General features: G+C 32.8%; 1 protein-coding gene across 2 annotated transcripts in view; it reads left to right on the forward strand.

Moving 5' to 3' along the window:
• Window positions 1–26,462, forward strand: part of LOC145291357 (ATP-binding cassette sub-family C member 10-like) — a 120,705-nt gene that overhangs the window by 58,151 nt on the left and 36,092 nt on the right. For both annotated transcript variants that reach the window (XM_080137129.1, XM_080137130.1), the window contains exons 4-10: window positions 44–209; window positions 5,150–5,310; window positions 8,392–8,649; window positions 12,482–12,580; window positions 16,221–16,410; window positions 17,245–17,487; window positions 21,236–21,350. In XM_080137129.1, the coding sequence (XP_079993255.1) occupies window positions 44–209; window positions 5,150–5,310; window positions 8,392–8,649; window positions 12,482–12,580; window positions 16,221–16,410; window positions 17,245–17,487; window positions 21,236–21,350 (1,232 nt within the window). The remainder of the gene's footprint in view (window positions 1–43; window positions 210–5,149; window positions 5,311–8,391; window positions 8,650–12,481; window positions 12,581–16,220; window positions 16,411–17,244; window positions 17,488–21,235; window positions 21,351–26,462) is intronic.

Raw genomic sequence — 26,462 nt, forward strand, 5'->3', positions numbered from 1 at the left:
TTTTCAAATTATCAAGAGTTTTTTTTTTAATTTTTGCCACCAGGTTTTTACATCATTGTCATTGTTTGTGATGCTGATTGCACCCCTGAATGCCTTTCCATGGGTGGTAAATGGAGTGATGGAAGCCTGGGTCTCATTGAAAAGGGTGCAGGAATTCATCTATCTGGCCAACATCGATTATGACCAGTACTACTTGACCTATAAATCCGGTAATTTCTTTCTTGAGATGAATCGTTATAATTTCTTATCAAACTGTTATCATCATCTTGAAATTGATGGCATCATCATCAGACCTCTTCTTTTGTGAAATTCTAGAAATTTCTTTTCTTTTTATTAAAAATCTTGATATTATATGCATTGCTTTATGGGGGGGGGGTAGTCTCCCACCAAGTCATTTTGCTGCTTGGAAACCAAACTTGCCATCCTTAAACTTTGGGTTGGAATGGAGAATTAAGTCACAGACAAAATTTGTTTTATTTGTATTTTTCAGACTATTTTGTCAGAATTTAATTCTTTCATCTACCCTTCTTTCTCTCTTTCTTTTCTTTCTTTAACCCACTCCTCCATACAAGTAGTTGTAGACTGCTACTGATAGCACATGATTGTTTCTTTGTTGACGATTGGTCCAGTGATTGTTTGCTCGCTGATTTAAGCAAAAATAGAAGTGAATAAATGCAGTTGCTGCCTTGGCCTTTGAGAGTGAAAGGTCGTTGTTTGAAAATGACGGAGCTGGATGTAGTAACCCATCCTGGTGAGACATCAAGAGGCTCTAGAGATGAAGGTCCTATTTCGTCAGTTAAATTTTCGTCTAGGTAAAAAAAAAAATATGCAAATGTTAAACCTCAGACGAGTGAAAAAGTGATGGTGCAAACAATAATTTGCTTGTTCCTTAGGAAATATTCAAAGTGAAAAGGAAAGTGTATAATCTTCAATGGTGCAGCAAGAAGAAAGAGCCTTCTCTAATAAGAAAAGAGTTTTCGTTTGACTAAGCTGTCGAAGCTACATCAGATCAAGTAATGTTTTTTTCCCAAGTAAAAACCAACAAATATGAGTAAAAGAAAGCTGAAGAAGATGCAGATTTATTTGATGAAAAAAAGAAGAGAATCCAACAAGACATTTTTTAATTTCATGCTATCTCAAGCAGGAATGACAATTCTTCTCTCTAAAAAAAATTCTGTATAAATTATCCTTGTTTAAAAAAAACTATTCTTACCTCAAAGTCAATTTATTTTTCCCCCTTTAAATAAAAGTTTATAATTATTTCAAGAGGTTTTTACTTCCTCTTTTTTCTCTTTGTCTTACTTGTAAACGGTTATATGGAATTGGTTTTTACAGGTTCTAGTATTTAAATATGTCTAATTTTGCTGTTACTAAGTTAAATTCAGACAATTTTTCTTATCTTGAGTGTTATTTTTAGAACATTTTAGTCGATGTATCCTCTGACCTTCTTCAGATGTTGCTTGTCAATCTCAGAGATCTACATTGAATTCCAAACGGATCTCTTCATTTCATTCATGGGACTAGCATACTCTTGTTCCATCAGCCATGATTGGGTAAAAGTTTTAAGTAATTAACAATTGTATTCTTAGTGTCACTTGCACTGAAGATTGAACCTTCAACCTTTTGAAGAGTGTCACTTAGAACTGCCAGAATGAGAGCATACTACACTCTTGGATTAAATAAAGGGTTCCATTCAAAATGCTGTACAGATTCTCTCTTTCCACAGAAAGATTCACAAAGTCAACAAGATAAACCTATAGAATGTTGGAGGTTAAATAATCCAAGATGTTGAAATAACAAGATGAGAACAGCAGTCTGAAGAATCCAAATAAGATTTCTTTAGTGCTTATACAGTATGAAACCTGTATGAAAATCTGAGTGCTTGCATAACATACAAAAATATACCATCCTCACCAAAAATTATGAAAGATTATCAAGTAGAACTTTAATTAAAAATAAAACAAACCAAAAATTATATGGTTCTCTGGCTGATGCCTTTGTCATATTTTTGAATAAAAGGTAATGAAGAAACTTTAGTAAAAGCCCTATAACCATGACAAGGTATTGCTTCTGTATAAGGTTGTTTTTTTTTTAATATTATTTTGTTTATATATATATTCTAGATGTTACTTTTTTTGTTTGGGGGGGGGGTCTCATATTTTTTTTATTATTTTATCGATATGAAGTAAATAAATCAAAACAGATATAAAATAATCACACATTAAAATATAAAACAAAGTGATCACTAAATGAGCTGGGAAGCCACAGTGCTGGTGAAGAAGAAAGTTCTCTATCAAGAATTAAGTCCAATATACCACCTTCAATTTGAGTGGTGTAATTTAAACAATGAAGAAATTGTTGAGATCCATTAAGGGATTCTATTAGTGCTACATTGTTTGTAAGAACCTGATCCAAATTGGAATCACCCAACAAAAGTACCCTTATATCAACAGGCAAGTTGTTGAGCTCATCTGAGAGAAAATGTAAAAAATTCTCTAGTGCGCCAGGCTTGCGGTACACAGGCATACAACTAATCGCATGTATTAAAGTTCAGTCTATGAATGCATAATCAATATTTGTCAAATCGAGTCTACAAGAGTTACTTCCCTTGTACTGTTAGCCAAAATCAGTTGTAGAACTGTTACGTATTTTGCCATTTAAACCTCTGACCTAATGTAAAACATTAGGCTAAAACAGCCAAATGACACCATTTCACGGCAAACGATGCCCTAGTTTTTTTAAATTCGGTACCTTTTAAAACCCCTATTTAGACACAAGTATGAATTTTAGGAGAAAAATAAAAAGTAGCGCCAAAAGGTGTGTTTTTCACCCCTAAAACACCTTGGGGCTGAAGCCCCAGAATTTTTTCAGGGTCAAATATTATGTTTCAAGATGTATATCAATATGGTCTTGCTTTTGAGTAATTTTCAGCAAAATCTAATGGTCAGAAAAGATTCTATGTCTTGGAAAGTGCTATTTTTGGCCATTTTTACCCCTTTTGACCCCCTGGGGATGCAACCAGAATTTTCCCAGGGTCAAATATTACATCTCAGATGTATATCACGTGGTCTTGCTTTTGGGTAATTTTCAACAAAAGAAAAGATTCTATGTCCCGAAAAGTGCTATTTTTGGCCATTTTTGACCCCTTTTGACCCCCCTGGAGATGCAACCAGAATTTTTATAAAAAATCCGAGAATGTTACATTTCCTCACTTGGGTAGTTGTAACTTAATGCAAAATTTCAGAAAAATATAATGAATAGTTATTGAGAATTTGGAGAACAAACAGACGAACGGCTGAATGTTAAGGTCCAAATCCTGCTAAGTTTTATGATATTCTTCCAATCTGGCTTTGACAAAAACAAAAATACTTGTAAAGCAGGCGAAGATAAAATAATTTGTCACTTCATCAATTAATGATGTATCAGTAAAATACAAAAATTGATTTTTATTTTTAATTAAAATTCTACTCAATAATTTTTCCTAATTTTTAGTGAGGATACTTATTTCTGCATGATACATGAGTATATCAAAGAGTTTTTATTTGAAAAGACGATTTTCATATGTGTCTATATAAACTCCGTTTCTTTTATTAGTTTAGATTTTCCTTGAAAAAGTTATTCTTGGAATGAGTTTTTGATCTTTTTCTTTTCATCGCCATTTTGTTTTGATTACCAGTGTTAGTTTTATTTAATTATCTTAAATATTGTCCATTGCTTCTCCACAAGGGCAAAGTTAGACACAAACTCAGTTTTTAATATTCCCCAAAAAGGAAAACTCTGGATTAGACACAAAATAGGTTTTTAATGTGGAAAAAATCCAGCTTCCCCTAAAAGGGAACTCTAGATTGGAACAAAAATTTTTTTTAAAAGTCTGGAAGTACTTCTCTCGCACTGATCAAGGAAAAAAAGGTGAAGTGTAATATCAGAACAGATGCTTCATTTTGTTTCTAACCAAGGATTTTTGATCATAAATAACTTTATTTTAAATGCAATTTGTTTTCAATTTATATCAAATTAATTTACTATCTTAAAAAAAATGTAAATTCTAATAAACAATATAATATCGTAAATTGAGTTTGAAACGTAAGATGCCCCCTCCCCATGCACACAAAAATCAGCAGCCATAGCTGCTTTCAAACAAATGTTGACAAATATTCATGTTATGGTAATTTCCTATTTTTAAGTCTTGTCTTACATCTTTATATTTTTCAAATTTTTATTCACCCCAAACAAAACACAGTGCTATTTGGATGTAAGGGACTACTACTTGGGATTATATCTACAAGGACACTATGTAGGGAGTTGAGCAGCGATATCTCTGTTCACATTACACTTGAACATTCACATGTCAGAACAGTCAGGGCAGCAGAAAACTGAAAGGGAATTCCAGAGTCTAGCAGTCCGAGGGAAGAACTATTAAAGTAGAAGGCTTTCTGGCATTTAAAGATCTCTACAGTAAAGAGGTGGGATTTTGCTGCTTGTTGTGTTAGTCAGGGTATTTATATCGAGAAAGCACAAATGCTTCAATTTCATCAGAGTACATTTCATGAAAATATTTGTAAAACAGGCACAGGAATGCAACATTGCAGTCATGGGACTGGTATTTGAGTTGATATTGCAAGATTGATTAGGTTGGAGACTCTTTTTTAGCCTCTGTCTAAGATTTAGAGACCAGTGGTAAATGCACCAACCTAGATGTAGCAACAATACTCCATGCGTGGATGAATTGTGGCTTTGTAGAAATATAGGATGCTCTCTAATGTGAGTAATTTTCTAGCACAATAAAGAGAGCCCACCTTCTTTGCAGCAACCTTGGCAATATTTTCACTGTATTTGTTCCAATTCATATTGCTTGCGAATGTTAAGCTGAGAAGTTTAAACTGAGGGTCTCAGGTAGTTTATTATTAATCATGGCAGTCAGTGATTGTGAAGGTTTCTTGAAATTGTAAAAGAAAGAAGCTTAGTCTTAGTAGCATTAAATGTTGCTATCCATTTACGTCCCTCATTCCATTCCAGACATGAGGTTATTTTCTAAGGTTTCACTCATTGCTTTATATTTAAATGTCCGTATATTTTTCCCCCATGTCTGTTAATCATTGTAAGAAATATTGTTAGACATTTTTGAATATTTTTCTTTTTTCACTCCCAGAGGAACCAAATACCGAGGATTGTTTCAGTATAAGCCAGGGTTCATTTACTTGGAATAATTTTGCAACACGAGATGAAAATTCTGATGCTGACGCTGATATTGAGGAATCAGAAGTTCCCCGAACGATGAAACTTACCGATATCAATTTGGATATTAAGAAGGTACGATAACTTCATGTTGTTTGACGTTTAAAATTAAATTACCTCCTTGCTAGTCTGTAGCAAAATAGAAAACAATATATATATATCGTCCTAGCCAGTATAAAATAGGAAAAAAAGAAAAGATTACTTGCATTCATCCCAAACGAGGCATACTGCCACTTGGACGTAAGAGGCTTCTATTTGGAACCATGCTTAAGGAAGATGAACAAGATGTTGGTTTACATTACATTTAAACTTCTACAGATCAGTACAGTCAGAGAAGCAGGCAGCAAGAAGGGAATTCTAAAGTCTATCTGTTCAAGGGAAGAAACTATTAGAAAACTTTCTGGTATCTATGGACCTCAACAATGAAAAGTATGATTTTGTTGTAAGCCGATTTGTCTGAGGTGTGTATGTCAATGGGGCACAAGTGCAATGAGTTCATCAGAGCACATTTCATTAAAATATTTGTAAAACAGGCACAGGAATGCAACATTGCAGTGATGGGATAGGGGTTGGAACTTAGTTGACAAAGTGGAACCTATTAAATTGGAAACTCTTCTTTGCACCCTATCCAAGACGGAGAGACTAGCGGTAGATGCACCAGCCCAGATGCATGGGTAGTAAATGGTGGCTTTGTAGAGGTACAGAATACTCTCAGGTGTGAGTCTAAGGCACTTCCGCATTAATGCTATGCTGTTTGAATGTATGTCCATCAATGACAACCTGGATGGTTCTATTGCCTTAGGAGGATTTAGTTATATTTAGTATACGTCCAGTTATATCATACAATTTAATTTTCATTAGCAGCTCTTTGTGCCAGACTTTGTCAAATGCCTTGGATATATCAAGGACTACAACCCTAGCTTTGCCAACTTTATCCAGTGCCATGGTATATGCGTTCAGAGATGACTGTTAAAATATCTGCAGTAGAAAAACATCGCCTAAATCTGTACTGTTCGTCAGAGAGATTAGCTTTTGCGAGGTGGTGGACTAGTGCTTGATTGATTACAATCTCAAAGATTTTAGTGAAGAGAAGAAGGAGACTGATAGGTCGATAATTGAGAGGGTCAGTCCTTTCACCAGAATTCTTGTACACTGGTACCACAGAGGCAGTTTTCCAACTATTAGGGAAGTAAAATTTAGCAAGGCATTTGTTGTAGAGTTTGGAAAGTATGGGGGCTAGCTCAGCTTAGCATTTCTTAATTAGTATAGCAGGGATGAGATCAGGCTCTTGAGGTGTCTAAGTTTTTTATGATATCGCAGACATGAGAAGGGATGATTTTCAGATCAAGTGTGGCTTCAATCAACATAGGGAAATTTGGGAGGGAGTTGTTTATTGGTTCTAAGATGAAGTTGGAGGCGAATTGCTGGGCAAGCAGTTCTGCCTTTTTGGTTGCCTTGATTTATATATACATATATTAGTTTGTGAAAATGTATGCTTTTGCAATGTTTTCTATTCTTTATACAAATCCTTTTTAAATCAGAACCTCGACGTTTGCTAAGATATAACAACAAATAAATGATTATTTATCATTAATCAGAAAAATGGTTAATGTATTTTATATAAACTTTTTTGTAACCTATAACCAAAATTGAATCTTTCAGAATTTGTTTCAGTAATAATTTTAACTTTTCTTCATAGGACAACATGGTTGTCCATTGGAGATGGCATTTTTTTTTTTTTTTTTAAGCAAAAAAAAAAAAAAGAAGAAAAATTCCCTCACCTGGAAATGAACGCAATGTGATTTTATTATATAAAATATTTTAATATTTTATAAACTACATCAAATGTAAGCGAACAAAATTCTTGCAAATTCACAAAAAAATCACTTTTGCGCTTTCTGTCCATTTTCTTAATTAGTAGATAATCTACTTTAACCATTGCAGTATCAGATTTACAGCAACCAATATGTCCATAATTAAATATAAATATCCACATGTCTGTGAATAATTATATTAAAAAAAAAAAATTATATGCAAATAGCTACACTGTCTTGTGAATTGCATTGGGAAAAATAAAAGCTAAGGGAGTAAACCTCAGACAAAAATCCGGTTTGGAGTCCTGATAGGAAGATGGTGAAGTACTGCAACATCTTTCTAGCAACTCCTGGCGTGATTGTATTGGTTTTCCTTTCTGTTAGACTTTGTTTGTAATGCCGAGAGAGGGACCCTGGTAACTGGGCAAACGTAAATCTCACAACTGATCTAAGAGATAGAACACTTTTACAAGAAAGTCCTGCAATCGTTTTATCATCTGACATGTGACACACCCTGCACCTGTACAGATCATGATAATTCAATGGAGAGAGTGTGCTTTGTTCAGTACAAGCAATGACAACTTTAAACAAGTCAAAGTGCCAGTTGTTCAGCAAACCATTTTCATTCAATAACATCTGAAATTCTCTGGCAATGATGGGATTGTGAAGGATATCACTGGTAGTTTCTAACATGAACATTGCACATTGGTGGTGGACAATGTCCGCAAAACTTTTCACTGGTTGTAGAAGCTTCTTATACAAGTTACTCTGTCTTTTTGAAAAAAATTTCTTCCTCAATTGCTTGAAAACTGTTTCTTTCTACAGAATAATTGAATTACACTCATTTTGGATTTTTAATTTGGATCGCTATGTCAACATTACAACTCGGACTACTACTTATGAGAACATTGAATTTTATGACTAATTCGCCTTTTCGAATAACTTGACCATTACATATCCTTTCATTTGCATTTTTTATTTCTTGTCTCTATTTCATGAATTCTTTACACTAACTTTTTTTGCGTATATAACTAGTTTTCATATAATGCAGTTTCAATTTATGCCAGTACAAGCAAATTCATAGCTTTGCTATAATAATCATTTGTTAATATCTTTCTTTTGATGAAAAGAATGCATTTCTTTGAAACTCTGGAGAGTAAGGAAATCTTAATATTTCTTTTTGAGTATCTTGTTGAACAATAAAATCTTGTAAATTATAATTTACAGTCTTTAATTGTGTTTTTTAATCTATCTATCTATCTATATATATATATATATATATTCCTTTATACTGCATGTTCATTTAATATATGCTGTTTTATTGCTTATTTTTTTCTTTCAGGGCATGTTTGTTGGTGTAATTGGAAAAGTGGGATCTGGCAAAAGCTCTTTACTGTCGGCCATTCTTGGAGAAATGTCAAAAAGTCAAGGCAATATCCAAGTCACCAGCAGTTTATGCAATAATGGCTTTGCCCTTGCTCCCCAGAATCCTTGGATTCAACATGACACCATCATGGCTAACATCATGTTTGGTCAGCCATTTAATCTGAAAAAGTATGAAACGGTCATCCTTGCCTGTGCCTTGGATGTTGACTTTAAGGTAAGTCTTGTTTAACTCGTTAATTCTATGAAATGAGTCAATGGCTGTTATCCCCCTTTGCTAATATGAATGCAGAGACAGATAAAGACACAAATGAAAATCGCATTTTCAAAAAAAAAATTGACACAATATAGCGGGCAAAAATATATATTCTCATCAAAAATTAGGGAAAAAAGAGTAGAATTAATTAAAATTAAAAATCAAATTTCTCATATTTTACATGAGTCATCCATTTTAAGAGAAATGTTAACATTTACCAAAATGACAAATGCAGTTATCTCCCCTGTTTTTAAGTAACTCTTCAAAATTACTTAAGATGATAAACCTGCAATTTACGATAAAATTGATTTTTAATTTTTACTTTATAAGCACCGGAGATAATTACTGGAGAAGTGAGTATGGTTGCAATAAATATAGGTTTTTACATTGGTGATCTTTTAAAGCAATACATTTTAGGTCCAAACATTATTATGCACTTATGTGTCATGGTGAAATAAGTATAAATTCCAAAAATTATGAAAAATGATCCAGTAGATGTGCTAGATTTATTTTTAACAAAAATTAGTCACAATTGCACTTTAAAAAGTGTTGGTTTAAAAATGGTAGACCCTTAAATTTGTCCATTTAAATGAAGGGTTATCTCCCTTGTTTAAGATACAGCGGTCACATAATTCTTCCACATTTAAACATACGATAAAACTTGATCATTTGATGAATTCTATTTTTTTTAATTATCTTTCTACTGGATTATTTTTAGTAATTTGTGGAATTTATACTTATTTCACAATGACACATAAGTATGTGATAATGTTTTTACTGAAATGAGTTGGTTTAAAAGATCATCAATATAAAGAAGCACCTAAATATTAGTCCTCACGCGAAAGCGCAGGACACAAAATGTTTTAAATAATAATAATAATAATAAAATATAATAGAATAACAATAACAAAGTCTTTCGCTAGCGAGGACTACTATTGAGCGTAACCAGTTATACACTCCTTTTGAAATGTTCATCTCTATTTTTTTCGTTATCTACTGAATATTTTTGATGAAACCTATATTAAATATGTTCCTTATTAAATTGTAAAGATTTTCTATTCTGAAAGAAGTTTTAAAACAATTAATCTAAAAAAGTTATTTTAAAGTTTTTGTTAAAAAAATTCAGATTTTCTTATTATTCAGACATGTATGACAAAGAGAGAGTTGTGGAGTGAGGAGAATTACAAACTGAAACAGAGAGAATATTCAGACCTGTAATAATACAAAGAGGGGGTTGCAAAAATGAGTTGTGGTGTGAGGAGAAATACAATCTGAAATAGAGAGTAGGAGAGTTTTTATAAATACATACAAAATTACATTCATCTGTTTTTAAATCTTAAAAAGATAGGATACAAGTTAGAAAAGCATTTCATCCAAGGCACACATGCTCACCACTCGACAACAATCATCGACCACAACGTTCCTTACCTTGGATTGCTTTTCCTTTGAGCCATATCGTTGTCTCCCACACGTTGTCAGTTGCCAAGGGGGTAAGCACGGGTTCACAAGAATAAAAATAAAATAACGCGAGAGAACCAAAAGAAAACACACTGATGTGTACCATAGATATTAATTGGATTCTGGGTGTGTGCATGACACCACTGAACCTCAGAACATTAACATTGCATCTTCGCTGTCTGCTAAGTCTGTGTTCGTCAATTGGTGTTAACTCATCTAGATCTGCTCCGAGCCGTGACCTACGTTCAACTTTATGTATTCTATTCATGCACTTTTCATGTATTATCATTATGATTATTCCTTAGACATTTACCAATCTGTCAGTCTGTTCCTAACCCCAAACTCTCTTCAACTGTCACAAACCCAAGACGGTTCAAAAACTGTTTCAAGACTCATTGTCACTCCTAACTCTAAAATATATTGACCAATCTTTTGTCCCTGTTACTGCCACACTTTGATTAACAATCCTATTTTAGCTGCTTTTGTGTTCCTTTCTGAACAACTTCCTATACCTTTGTTCTGCTAATAAACTTCCTTTTTTTTTATTATATATTTTCCTTATTTTTTTACTTCCTAACACTTTGAGGAGGCATCGATAATATGCTGTATTTCTAGTAAAGAAAAACCTCAAGTTGTGTCCAGTGTTGTTAATAAACTCCCTTTAAGTGTGCTTCGAATATTTGCATCAAGAATTACAAGTATGTCCCCTTCAATAATTATCAGATTGAAGTAAATTGTTTATCATCATAGGTGGCGCTTTTATTAATTTTTTTTTTCTATGGAGGCACTCATCAATTTGCATAGGAATGATGATTCTATGTTAATTAAATTATAATCTGTGGTGAAAGCCATAGTTGCATAAGCACATTGTTGAAATTGGCGTGGAGATTGAGGGTGTCTTGGCAAAATTTTGCAAAACCTTTATTAGCTGCTCTCCTGTCATCTATTTAAAACTCTTCTACAGCTGTCGGATGACCACATCTAGAATTTACATCATTTGTCTAGAACTGCTACGTTTTTAAGAATATTGTTCACTTGGAAACCATTCAAAGGCATCCAACAACCATGCCAACACCTGTTATATTCTGAACATTCCATGGCTTTGGATTCATTGAAACGCCGACATTGACCAATAAAATTCTTAACCATTTCGCCAACATCAATTCGGAGCATTGTTTTAGCCTTCATGTACCTAACAGATGTGCATATGCCTATAAAGTCAGAAATCAGCTGGAAGATGTTTGGTCATGGTGCCGAAAACCCGAGAATGAATCGGGGACCTTTAAACGTTTTTGTGGTAAAAGTGATAATTTCATTTTGTTAACAACAATGATAGCATATGTTGTTAATATCAGCAGTAGTAGTTGTCGTAATTAATATCAGCAGTTGTAGTAATTAATATCAGCAGTAGTAGTTGTAGTAATTAATATCAGCAGTAGTAGTTGTAGTAATTCCTTTCACCAAAATGAGAAATAAACATGACCTGACAAAATGCAGTTGTATAATGTGGTGTCTGAAACAAAACTAACTCTCAAGCAGAAACAATGTCTCCTTCTACTTAGCCTATTTTACTCTCAACAGCACCTAAATTTGCATAATCGTTCTTGCTTCGTAATCAAATGGTTAAGGTTTAGCATGCCACTGTTTATCTACAGCAGGTTTATGTTCATCATGACTGTTTATTCCTTTGTCTTTCAGAAACAATTTTTTCACGCTTAAAATTGCTGAAACCTGCAACAAGCTGCATCAATGGTTGGTTGCATCCTTTAAAACCTTCATGCTTCCCAGAAATAACCAAACTATCCTTTCTATACACACATGTATATTGTAACTCCTACACTATTTGTTTCTTTAACAATTGTACATTATCCTGTATGTATTCTATGCATGCACTTTCGATGCACTTTCGTTATTATTTAGGCATTTATCAATCATAGCCAGTCTGTTCTTATGGGTGTTGAAGAATGAATGCTCAGTCATAGGAAAAATAAGAGTATTACTATTATCATTAACAGCGTTAGTAGTAATAGTATTACAATTTTATCACTTAATCTAATTCCACAGGCAATGTTGGGACATAGGTCGGCTAGTAGGAGAAATAAAAGAGAAAGTTATTTTAAGGACATATTCAGGTTGCCAGATTTCATAAGAATTGCCATGCATTTTTTCTTTTCTGGATCAAATAAAAATGCCAGCCAACTGTTTTTGGTCATTTACATGATAAATTCATCTAAAGAATTAGAAGTAATCACAAAACATGTGAATATTTCAAGTCAAATTGTTTAAGTATTTAAACAGATTTTTTTCTCCCTATGAAAATTTTTTCTACTTGTAGATTCTGCAATTTGGAGACAAAACAGAAGTAGGAGAAAATGGAGTGACCTTGAGTGGAGGACAGAAGGCCAGAATCTCCCTTGCTAGGGCACTCTATCAGGTATTTCTTCCTTTTTATTTCTTTTCTCCCACCAACACTACTCATTACTTCTCCCCTTCTCTTTTCACCAATGCACACTCATACACACACTATCTATTTAGGCAGCAACTCTTTCTTTAAACATGGCTTGTTTTGAATATAATGAACATTTATTCACTCTTCCATACTTATCCAGTTAACGGCCCAATCTCTGGCAACTTCGCGCCAGCATCTTCCAGCAGATTAGGCCTTGTCAGTGGGGCATTAGAATACGCCGACTGTCCCCCTGCAGAGGGTAAAAGTCCCTCAATGGGGGTCCTGGATATGACCTTAAACTATATCCAGTCGTGAGGCCCCAACTTGTGGGCTTTGGGGAGTGTGGAGCCACTCTTTAATTACCATTGCTCCCAGGTCCACTCTGACCCGGAGTGGTAGTACCTGTTAGGGTCCCAACTATGGGTTATATAGAAACCAACGTGAAAACAACAAATATATTCTATTAAAAAAATTTGTCTTCAAAATCTTTGGATTCGGCATTAAATAACCCGGAAAGGGTTGATATGCCGTAAAACAACCAACCAATCCAGCAGATTATGTAAGTGGCTGAAAGATGGTGAAGTGAAAACTACCTGACAATTAATTCAAAACATGGTGTTTCCCCCTCTTCATGGTAAGAATGACTTTCTATGTAGAAAGCTATTCTTAACATGGGAAAAGGGAGGGGGTCCAGTTGATATATTGTCTTTTTTTATGGGGTTAAATGGTAATAAATGAAAGGAACACGGGATTTTTAGGAAACGAATATGTATTCACATAGATTACAGGCAAAGCGAGTTGAGGAATACCATTCCTCAACAGTGGGGCGTGTCCACACAACCTGCTTGGCCGCATGCCAATCTCTGACTGTCGGGCACCGGTACTCCATACCGGAAGTGATGTCACCAGAGATAGTTCATTAATCCCATGGAGGGGCATCTCCAACAGTTTTGAAAGTCAGTTTTAGTTTTTAAAATTTTTTCTTGGTTTAATGAATTTCACACAATAATTGAACCTTGTCTTCTGACATCTGATTAAATAACCACTTATTTAACATGCTGGAAGATGCTGACGGGAAACTGTCAGAGATTGGGTTATAAATTAGATAAGCACCACTTTTCTGAAATATTTTCCAATTCAGAGTATTTTTAGATGTCATAATAATTGGCCATTTACAAAATTTTCTATATAAATAAAACAGTAGATATGTGTGTTTGTGTATAAATATTTAACTGATAAACTCTTAAATTACTGGTTGTATAACACTGAAATTAACAGGAAGTAGCAGTCGTACACCAAATTTGGTTTATAACATAAAATGCTTGTTTGGATGGATGAATAATACGTACAGAAATAAGTCAGCAAATTGAAATACAAATTCTTCATTTCAACTTGCTGACATTAATTTTACACATGTACAAATACATTCATAGCTTGAAGTGGTTTAATTTTAGATCTTTCTTATTTATCTGACGATAGTTAAAATGGTAGGGAATGTGGCTGGAATGCTAAATGTTTTGATTTCAATTCTAGCTGATAGCAATCCAAGCCTTATTTTTTATTTTTTAAGTACAATATAATATGCAATAGATAACTGGCTCTGTAATAATAAATACGTCATCTGCATAAATTAAAATGTATTTAAGTATATTTTATGATCTAGCAAGGTCGGGCACATCCCCGCTAGTTAAGAATAACATCCAAACTGATAAACAACTCTAAACGATGAGGAGATAACACTGATCAGATTTGCAAAGAACATCAGAGTGTATAGAGTTCATTTTTATCTTTGGTAATTAAGATAATCGCGTTCTTTGCTGTTAGATATCTCAGTTTCTGTTTTGTAAACTTAATTTTTTACTGCATTCATCTTGTTGAGATTTGTAACAAGAACAAATCCATTCTTCATAATCATTAATTCTCATCGGCACATTTAATGATGAAAACGCTATTTTAAACTAATGTGTGATGGACCTACTCAGCCAATGGAAAAAAAAAATGACTTTTGCAAAGATAATCTTATTTCTAAAATCATTTTAAAATATTGTTGGGAAAGATATGAATTTACACCCCCTCCCCTCCTTCGTCCAAGTCACAAGTAAAATATCGACTTCTATCAAGTCGGATTATTCATACTACTATTTGCGTCTAGGATGCATTATTCGTATCTCATCTAGGTTGATATTTTGTAATGTTTCGTCTGATGCAACTTACAACCTTCATCAGCTTCATTTTATTTTTTTTAGCTTAATAGTTGAATTCTGTAACATCTATGGGATTTCAACTTTTTTTTAACTCTTATTTACACCAAGCAAGGTATATCAGACATACAGAGGGACTAAGTATGGAGTTGAGCAGCAAGATATCTGTTTGTATTACATTTAAATTTCTGCATGTCCAGTGTGCATTGTTTTCTAGCACTTTGTTTGCAGCAGCCTTGACAATGTGTTTGATGTATTTGTTCCAATTCATGTTGCCTGTAAATGTTAATCCAATGAGTTTGAATGATGAGTTCTCAGGTCGAATGTTATTAGTCATGGCAATCATTGGTTGATCGTATTTCTTGTAATTAATAAAAGAAAGAAATTTAGTTTTAGTAGCATTAAATGTTAACCCTTATTTAATCCACCAGGGTAGATTGTTCTTATTCTATTGAATTGTTGATATTTTGTAATGGTGAATTTTCATTAAAATGTTTTGACTGATTTCTTCATCTTTATTGTTTTCATCACATTGTTTTTGCGGATTTGTCCTTCTACATGATCAAGATGACTAGGTGGTTGTTTAATTTTTATGCAAGTTATGTTGAGTTTCTCAATTCAATCCTGATCAAAGGCCGCAAAATGATGTCACAACTTAACTGAGTCTTTAAAGGTCTTGAATATGAATTGTGTATTGCTAAGATTTTTAAATTCCATGATCGTTCCTAAGTCACCTGAAGAAGATCTGAGAGCAAAATTGCTGAACTTGACTTGAGGCGACATTCACCCAGGATGGGTTGAGCCAGCTCCTCCCTTTGAACATGTGCAACGCCTCAGATTAATGCAAACCACATATGATGATCCACAGCGGCCAAGATAGTTATGGACAGCCAATCCTGAGATTACCAGCAAACACCGTAGACCTATAGATCGAAGATAAGTTCAACTTTGGCTTTGATAGTGTGTAACCATGTCTTCAGTTGGCGGCATTTTTGCCAGTCTTGAAGTGATTCTGGAGCTTTTCCTTTGTTGCGGTGTGATGTGTAACCAAATCTAAAAAGCTTTGAAAGAGCATGGTGAAGTTGGATGATGTCCAAATTCCGATTTTTGTATTTGAGAAAAAATGGTGCCAGCGGACCTACAGAATTCAGTGGAAGCAGTTTAAGTAAAACACTACCAACCTTTTGAGATCCGCAGCTTTCATTGGCTAGGTTTTGAAGCCATAGAGAAGGATCACCAAAAACTGCCGATGAAAACAAGAATGAGTAAACCAGTTAGAAATGATAAATAATTCTGTTCTGTTAATGTTATACAATGAATTACTTGCCTTAAGTAATTTATATTTCAGCATTAAATAACCCAAAAAAGGTTTGATATGCCATAAGACTGACAAACTAACCATAAAATCCTTTTTGATATTCCAGGAAAAAGATGTCTACCTTCTTGACGATCCTCTTTCAGCTGTTGATGCTCATGTTGCGCAGCATTTGTACAAGCAATGCATCATGGGAATCCTGGCTGAAAAGACAAGAATTCTATGCACGCATCACATAAAGTATTTGCAGGAGGCAGACTTGATTCTTGTGATGCATGAAGGTAGAATAATTCAATCAGGTAAGTAAAAGAACACATCGATTCATAAGATGCATCCAATCAAGCTGTGTGTTTAGCTGTGAAAATTATATTTCAAATTTAAGGATGATTGACAGATGGACAGACGCTGTTACAGAGATGTGTAAATGCGTCTAAAAAAGTTATTTCAAACTTAAACATCACAGACTAATTGAACAAAGTGGAGCTTCCATGAGCAAAGTTTCTTTCCAAGAACTACCCAATTGTGGAACAATACCGCAAGACTGCTTCCCAGTTGTCTACAACATGATCGTTTTCAAATCCAATTTAACAAGTTGTTGTTGAGCTTCAAGATATTGTCTCAATGTCAATCTCACAGATTGATTAACCCTTATCCTCAAGGGGCCTTTCGGCTTTGATAAGCAGTGACTCATTTCTATATAAAATCTTAAAAAAGATAAAGATTAAAGCAATAAGATAGAAATACTAATCTGATAGTAAATAATGTTAATCTTCCAATATCTCTGTCACTCCGGAATTATCTGTACGATCTCTCCCGGATTGTCTCCCTTTTACAAAATCCTTCAGCTAGTCACCCTTTTTGGCATTAAATGATCCACAGTAGTTGATATGCCATAAAACAATAATAAACCAAACCCCTAGTATTTTTTTGGGGGAGGGGGGGGGAATATGACATTTTTGTTCTATACAGACGTTATAAAGATATTTCTGTATTTTTGTTTGTTTGTTTTTTTTAATTAAATTGAATTCTAGATTTGCACCTTTCTTAATTATTCTTACCAATCATTCAAATGATTATAAAATTCAATTATTGTTAAGCTTCGACTTTAATTTCTTTTGTGTTTTTTTTTCTAGGTCCTCCCAGTGAAGTTATCCCCTCCATCAACCACAGTTTTCTTGGCTCTGTCCCTAAAAAGAATACCCAAGAGAATGAGTCCTGTGTATCTTCTCCAGAAGCAAATCTTGCATCAAACACTTTAGTCGATGAAGAACACAAAGAGTCTGGGGCTGTTAAGTCGATTGTCTACAAATCGTATTGGTCAGCTGTCGGCTCTTTGCTTTCTTTCTCCATCTTGTTAGCATTGTTTCTTATGCAAGGTAACGTTTAGGACAAAAACACATTTAAATCATTTTTATTTTAATTCTATTTGGCATTAATGTTTTCAACGTTATTGTAATAGTTATTAATTATTTTGTATGTCATATCGGGGTGTACTTTCAATACGTATCAAATAGCAATAAAGACTAAAAATGGCTGAAACTTGGTGGACAATACAGGCATAGGCTAAAGTTTATTTGTACCAAATATGATTGACTTGAATTTCAGTAATGATTCCATGTCTTATGTTTTAAAGCTCACTCTGTCCCACATCATATGAAGAGGAGATGATTGATTTTGTTGCATTGAGAAAGATTTAAGAATAAAGTCAGTTGCTGCAGAAACTTTAGAGAAGTTAGACATAAAGTCTTTGTGTAAAAGAGCGCTTTGCCACCCAACTCTCATAGGTCTGGTCCAAATAGTAGCAACTTCTATCTAACAGAATGAACTTCCATAACTAAAATATAGAACTAAAATATAAAACTCCATAATTAAAGTATAATTAATGTGGAAATCATTGTTTTTTTCCTTCATAAATATATCAAACTTCCAAGATAATTACAAAGACAACTCTTAACCCACAGCATTTGGGTCATACAGCAAAGAACTCATAAGTGATATTGGTACTTTAATAGTTACTTATCTTAGCATTTATTCAAATTATAGACATCACTTGCTGTTTGGCTGGGCTCAAAATGATTTATTGGTAATAGTAGGCATTACTTGACAATAATTGTGTGAATGCTTTTAGCTTGATTCCCGTTTTTTTATGCAAAAGTGTTAAAAAGTGTGACCTGCAATATAATCACATGCCTCAAAAACATGCAAAGAAGTTACTAACACATATTATGAAATTGAAAAGATGAGTTCAACAACTCGTTTTAGCCCATTTTCTTCCATTGAATTAGATGCTTTTTTCTGAGATCCAATCCCAAAGGTCTACTTGTTTTCTTTTTCTTTTTATTATATATCCTTTTACTTATATTAATACTATTTAAGTTATTGTGCCCCTCAGGTTATCCTCAGATCTATGTTGCATTTACGTATCATAATAAATATATTAATGATGAGACGATTCCAATATTTTTCCTGATTCCAATAAAATCACCAATTCCAATTCTTTATAAATCTCTAAATATTTAAGCATGTAGTTATTATTTTTCACAATTACCATAAAAACACATGTTAAATGTGCAGATATTTTCTCAAGCGTAAAAATACACTTGCAGTCGGGGGGGGGGTCTATAGATTTTAGTTTTACTTGTTGTTTAAAATCAAGAGATATTCATTATTTTTTCATTGCTATCAACAGTAGAAGATTTTGTCTAAAAAAAAAAGTTTCATCCGGTCGTAAAATATGCTTAAATATAATATTTTGATTAATACAGATTTTGTATTATATTAGACCCAATATATTAGTAATGATTTAAAAAGTTTTTTAAAAAAATTACTCTTGCGCCATTACTGAGAATTGAAACCAAAACGTTTAGCTAACAATTTACTTTTTCCTTTGACGTTAATGCCTGAGCTATGAAGTATGAAGATGTGTTTGCTGCAAGGCTAAAAATTAAAACGGACCAATAGCTATTAGATTATGCATGCATATTCATAATGCCATCATTCGACCTTCACCTGGCAAATTTCATTTTTCTAATTTTCACACTTTTGCACTGATTTTCTCTGGTTTAAACTCAAATATAAAGTTTTATATGGGTTTGAATATCTTATATATAAAGTTTCATATCTTTAGACTCAAAACTGACAGGAGTTTGGTAGGCAAAAATATTTTAAACATATATACACATTCATGAATATATATATAGAAAGAGGTTTGTGTTTACTATAACCTTTTTACACAAATATTACAAAAGTATAAATCATGTAGAATATCTGCATGAATATAATTATATGTCATAGTTAATTAAAGATGATCGGATGATAAGAAAATTGAAAAAACTAATAGGGAATTAATTAAAATGAATGTTTAAAAGAATATGAAAATTAGGTAGATCTTTTGCAGATGAATGCAATTCTACAACCTATTCATAACAAAGTTGTATTTTCTTTTTAAATAAATTGAAAAAAGGTTTACTTTTTTCTTCTTGGCCTTCGGGCCAGGATCAAAGTGTAGTATCTGTTCCGGCAGATACTGCAAGCTATGACTAGCTATGACTAGCAAAGACCAGATGTGGGGGCAACCCCACATGTCTGACCTTTAACCAGCTCCCATTTCCCACCTCTCGGGAGCTGGTCCCCTTTTTCCCTTCCCCCTCCCTTCACTCCTCACATTAAAAATTGGCCTTGTGCCTAATTTGCTCGGTGGGGGAGCAAATAAATACCATCTGTTCCGGCAGATACTGCAAGCTATGACTAGCTATGACTAGCAAAGACCAGATGTGGGGGCAACCCCACATGCCTGACCTTTAACCAGCTCCCATTTCTCACCTCTCGGGAGCTGGTCCCCTTTTCCCCTTCCCCCTCCCTTCACTCCTCACATTAAAAATTGGCCTTGTGCCTAATTTGCTCGGTGGGGGAGCAAATAAATACCATCTGTTCCGGCAGATACTGCAAGCAAAGACCCTATGTGGGGGCGACCTCACAGATAAGACCTTGGTCAATGTAGGGGCAACCCTTCATACCAATTGTCACTATCCAGCTCCCCTACTCCCTGGGGAGTTGGTCCCCATTTCCCCTTCACTCCTCACATTAAAAATCGGCCTTGTGCCTAATTTGCTCGGTGGGGGAGCAAATAAATACCAACCCCGCATATCAGACCATTGCTCTTGAGCAATTAGTTTTGGTTAATGTAGGGGAAACCCTTCATACCAATTGTCACTATCCAGCTCCCTCTTGGGGGAACTGGTCCCTCTCCCCTCACTCTCCACATTAAAAAACGGCCTTGTTCTTAATTTGCTCAGTGGGGAAGCAAATAACTAAATAAATAGTAAAAAGGTTTTTTTAATATAAATATCAATACACACAAAAGAAAAATTTATAGGAATAATATATATATATATATATATGATGAGAATATGTGATGGGTTTTGAAACCCAAATTTATATATATATATATATATATATATATATATATATATATATATATATATATATATATATATATATATATTAGTAATTTAATTTATATATATATTTCTAATTTAATTAGATTTAATTATGATGGATGTTGATTATTTTCTCTGTTTGTTTTATACATAAATCTGATGAACTTCTGATGTGGAAGTTTCTTTTGATATTTATGAACACTCCAACAGGAAGTGTCTACATAAAAGTTATGGCCGCTGAAAAGGTCAGACTTTGTAGCGACCACATCTGCAGTTACTCTAATCTGCATTGATCCAATCCAGAATGTTTTTCCATTCAATCATATCCAACACGTATTTGCTTCCATTATTTAAGAAATAAAAAGTTTAGGCTTGTTTCTTTGTATGATGGCATATCAACCCTTTTTTTAATGTTATTTAATATCTAATCCAATCTATGTAGTAAGCTTTTATACTTCAAATTATTCATATTTTCAAATATTTATTCATGGAATTTGGTTTAACTAATCCGGATGTAAATGTGTGTCTGGCACTACCATTACACCAGGTCAGAGTAAATGTGTGATTAATGGCAACTAAGGATGACTCTATATTCCACAGAACCTTCATAAACCAAACTTAACATGTTTTTCTGTATTTCTGAATCTTTGCAAAATGTATAAAATGTTTTGCACTTGTTTTGCAGCATCCCGAAATATTAACGATTGGTGGCTCTCTTATTGGGTCAGCCACTCGCATTATTCCTCGGAATCTGATTTCTCACACCTCTCACACATCAATTCATCTTCATCTTCTAACAGGTAAGAATTCAGAGTTCAGAGTTTTTGATTTATTTTATTCCTCTAAGTTTTTGTTAAATTTTGAATGCTCATAGAAGTATGTATTATTTGGTTCTTTGGACTACTGTTCTCATCTTAAGCATTATTCTTAGAAAGTTTCAGTCGATGTAACCTCCGACTTTCTTTAGGTGTATCTTATTGAATTCAGGAATCTATAGAATCTGGGATGGAGCCCTTTATCTAATGAATGGAGGTAACATGCTCTTATTCTGTCATCCATGACTAGGTAAAAATCTTAAGTAATTTGCTAGTGAATTCTTAGTATTGGATTGGACCTTCAACCTCCTGAAAAGTGTCACTTTGAACTAAATTTTACTTAGTACTTTATTCATTATGTCGTGAAAGAAAGATTTCCGAGTTAGACAAGATAGATTGCGAAGAATATCGAATGTTACACGAATGAAAGAATATCGGATGTTACATGAATGAAAGAATATCGGATGTTACATGAATGAAAGAATATCGGATGTTACATGAATGAAAGAATATCGAATGTTACATGAATGAAAGAATATCGAATGTTACATGAATGAAAGAATATCGAATGTTACATGAATGAAAGAATATCGAATGTTACATGAATGAAAGAATATCGAATGTTACATGAATGAAAGAATATCGAATGTTACATGAATGAAAGAATATCGGATGTTACATGAATGAAAGAATATCGAATGTTACATGAATGAAAGAATATCGAATGTTACATGAATGAAAGAATATCGAATGTTACATGAATGAAAGAATATCGGATGTTACATGAATGAAAGAATATCGAATGTTACATGAATGAAAGAATATCGAATGTTACATGAATGAAAGAATATCGAATGTTACATGAATGAAAGAATATCGGATGTTACATGAATGAAAGAATATCGAATGTTACATGAATGAAAGAATATCGAATGTTACATGAATGAAAGAATATCGGATGTTACATGAATGAAAGAATATCGAATGTTACATGAATGAAAGAATATCGAATGTTACATGAATGAAAGAATATCGAATGTTACATGAATGAAAGAATATCGAATGTTACATGAATGAAAGAATATCGAATGTTACATGAATGAAAGAATATCGGATGTTACATGAATGAAAGAATATCGGATGTTACATGAATGAAAGAATATCGAATGTTACATGAATGAAAGAATATCGAATGTTACATGAATGAAAGAATATCGAATGTTACATGAATGAAAGAATATCGAATGTTACATGAATGAAAGAATATCGAATGTTACATGAATGAAAGAATATCGGATGTTACATGAATGAAAGAATATCGAATGTTACATGAATGAAAGAATATCGAATGTTACATGAATGAAAGAATATCGAATGTTACATGAATGAAAGAATATCGAATGTTACATGAATGAAAGAATATCGAATGTTACATGAATGAAAGAATATCGGATGTTACATGAATGAAAGAATATCGAATGTTACATGAATGAAAGAATATCGAATGTTACATGAATGAAAGAATATCGAATGTTACATGAATGAAAGAATATCGGATGTTACATGAATGAAAGAATATCGAATGTTACATGAATGAAAGAATATCGAATGTTACATGAATGAAAGAATATCGAATGTTACATGAATGAAAGAATATCGGATGTTACATGAATGAAAGAATATCGAATGTTACATGAATGAAAGAATATCGAATGTTACATGAATGAAAGAATATCGGATGTTACATGAATGAAAGAATATCGAATGTTACATGAATGAAAGAATATCGAATGTTACATGAATGAAAGAATATCGAATGTTACATGAATGAAAGAATATCGAATGTTACATGAATGAAAGAATATCGAATGTTACATGAATGAAAGAATATCGAATGTTACATGAATGAAAGAATATCGAATGTTACATGAATGAAAGAATATCGGATGTTACATGAATGAAAGAATATCGAATGTTACATGAATGAAAGAATATCGGATGTTACATGAATGAAAGAATATCGAATGTTACATGAATGAAAGAATATCGAATGTTACATGAATGAAAGAATATCGAATGTTACATGAATGAAAGAATATCGGATGTTACATGAATGAAAGAATATCGAATGTTACATGAATGAAAGAATATCGAATGTTACATGAATGAAAGAATATCGGATGTTACATGAATGAAAGAATATCGAATGTTACATGAATGAAAGAATATCGAATGTTACATGAATGAAAGAATATCGGATGTTACATGAATGAAAGAATATCGAATGTTACATGAATGAAAGAATATCGAATGTTACATGAATGAAAGAATATCGAATGTTACATGAATGAAAGAATATCGAATGTTACATGAATGAAAGAATATCGAATGTTACATGAATGAAAGAATATCGGATGTTACATGAATGAAAGAATATCGAATGTTACATGAATGAAAGAATATCGAATGTTACATGAATGAAAGAATATCGAATGTTACATGAATGAAAGAATATCGGATGTTACATGAATGAAAGAATATCGAATGTTACATGAATGAAAGAATATCGGATGTTACATGAATGAAAGAATATCGAATGTTACATGAATGAAAGAATATCGAATGTTACATGAATGAAAGAATATCGAATGTTACATGAATGAAAGAATATCGAATGTTACATGAATGAAAGAATATCGAATGTTACATGAATGAAAGAATATCGAATGTTACATGAATGAAAGAATATCGAATGTTACATGAATGAAAGAATATCGGATGTTACATGAATGAAAGAATATCGAATGTTACATGAATGAAAGAATATCGAATGTTACATGAATGAAAGAATATCGAATGTTACATGAATGAAAGAATATCGGATGTTACATGAATGAAAGAATATCGGATGTTACATGAATGAAAGAATATCGGATGTTACATGAATGAAAGAATATCGAATGTTACATGAATGAAAGAATATCGGATGTTACATGAATGAAAGAATATCGGATGTTACATGAATGAAAGAATATCGGATGTTACATGAATGAAAGAATATCGAATGTTACATGAATGAAAGAATATCGAATGTTACATGAATGAAAGAATATCGAATGTTACATGAATGAAAGAATATCGGATGTTACATGAATGAAAGAATATCGAATGTTACATGAATGAAAGAATATCGAATGTTACATGAATGAAAGAATATCGAATGTTACATGAATGAAAGAATATCGAATGTTACATGAATGAAAGAATATCGGATGTTACATGAATGAAAGAATATCGGATGTTACATGAATGAAAGAATATCGGATGTTACATGAATGAAAGAATATCGGATGTTACATGAATGAAAGAATATCGGATGTTACATGAATGAAAGAATATCGGATGTTACATGAATGAAAGAATATCGAATGTTACATGAATGAAAGAATATCGGATGTTACATGAATGAAAGAATATCGGATGTTACATGAATGAAAGAATATCGGATGTTACATGAATGAAAGAATATCGGATGTTACATGAATGAAAGAATATCGGATGTTACATGAATGAAAGAATATCGGATGTTACATGAATGAAAGAATATCGAATGTTACATGAATGAAAGAATATCGGATGTTACATGAATGAAAGAATATCGAATGTTACATGAATGAAAGAATATCGGATGTTACATGAATGAAAGAATATCGAATGTTACATGAATGAAAGAATATCGGATGTTACATGAATGAAAGAATATCGAATGTTACATGAATGAAAGAATATCGGATGTTACATGAATGAAAGAATATCGAATGTTACATGAATGAAAGAATATCGAATGTTACATGAATGAAAGAATATCGGATGTTACATGAATGAAAGAATATCGAATGTTACATGAATGAAAGAATATCGGATGTTACATGAATGAAAGAATATCGAATGTTACATGAATGAAAGAATATCGAATGTTACATGAATGAAAGAATATCGAATGTTACATGAATGAAAGAATATCGAATGTTACATGAATGAAAGAATATCGAATGTTACATGAATGAAAGAATATCGGATGTTACATGAATGAAAGAATATCGAATGTTTCATGAATGAAAGAATATCGAATGTTACATGAATGAAAGAATATCGAATGTTACATGAATGAAAGAATATCGAATGTTACATGAATGAAAGAATATCGAATGTTACATGAATGAAAGAATATCGGATGTTACATGAATGAAAGAATATCGAATGTTACATGAATGAAAGAATATCGAATGTTACATGAATGAAAGAATATCGAATGTTACATGAATGAAAGAATATCGGATGTTACATGAATGAAAGAATATCGGATGTTACATGAATGAAAGAATATCGGATGTTACATGAATGAAAGAATATCGAATGTTACATGAATGAAAGAATATCGGATGTTACATGAATGAAAGAATATCGGATGTTACATGAATGAAAGAATATCGGATGTTACATGAATGAAAGAATATCGAATGTTACATGAATGAAAGAATATCGAATGTTACATGAATGAAAGAATATCGGATGTTACATGAATGAAAGAATATCGGATGTTACATGAATGAAAGAATATCGAATGTTACATGAATGAAAGAATATCGGATGTTACATGAATGAAAGAATATCGAATGTTACATGAATGAAAGAATATCGGATGTTACATGAATGAAAGAATATCGGATGTTACATGAATGAAAGAATATCGGATGTTACATGAATGAAAGAATATCGAATGTTACATGAATGAAAGAATATCGAATGTTACATGAATGAAAGAATATCGAATGTTACATGAATGAAAGAATATCGGATGTTACATGAATGAAAGAATATCGAATGTTACATGAATGAAAGAATATCGGATGTTACATGAATGAAAGAATATCGGATGTTACATGAATGAAAGAATATCGGATGTTACATGAATGAAAGAATATCGAATGTTACATGAATGAAAGAATATCGAATGTTACATGAATGAAAGAATATCGGATGTTACATGAATGAAAGAATATCGGATGTTACATGAATGAAAGAATATCGAATGTT

This window comes from Euprymna scolopes, chromosome 12, assembly GCF_053919585.1.
Source record: "Euprymna scolopes isolate OS-2025 chromosome 12, ASM5391958v1, whole genome shotgun sequence".
Taxonomy (NCBI): domain Eukaryota; kingdom Metazoa; phylum Mollusca; class Cephalopoda; order Sepiida; family Sepiolidae; genus Euprymna; species Euprymna scolopes.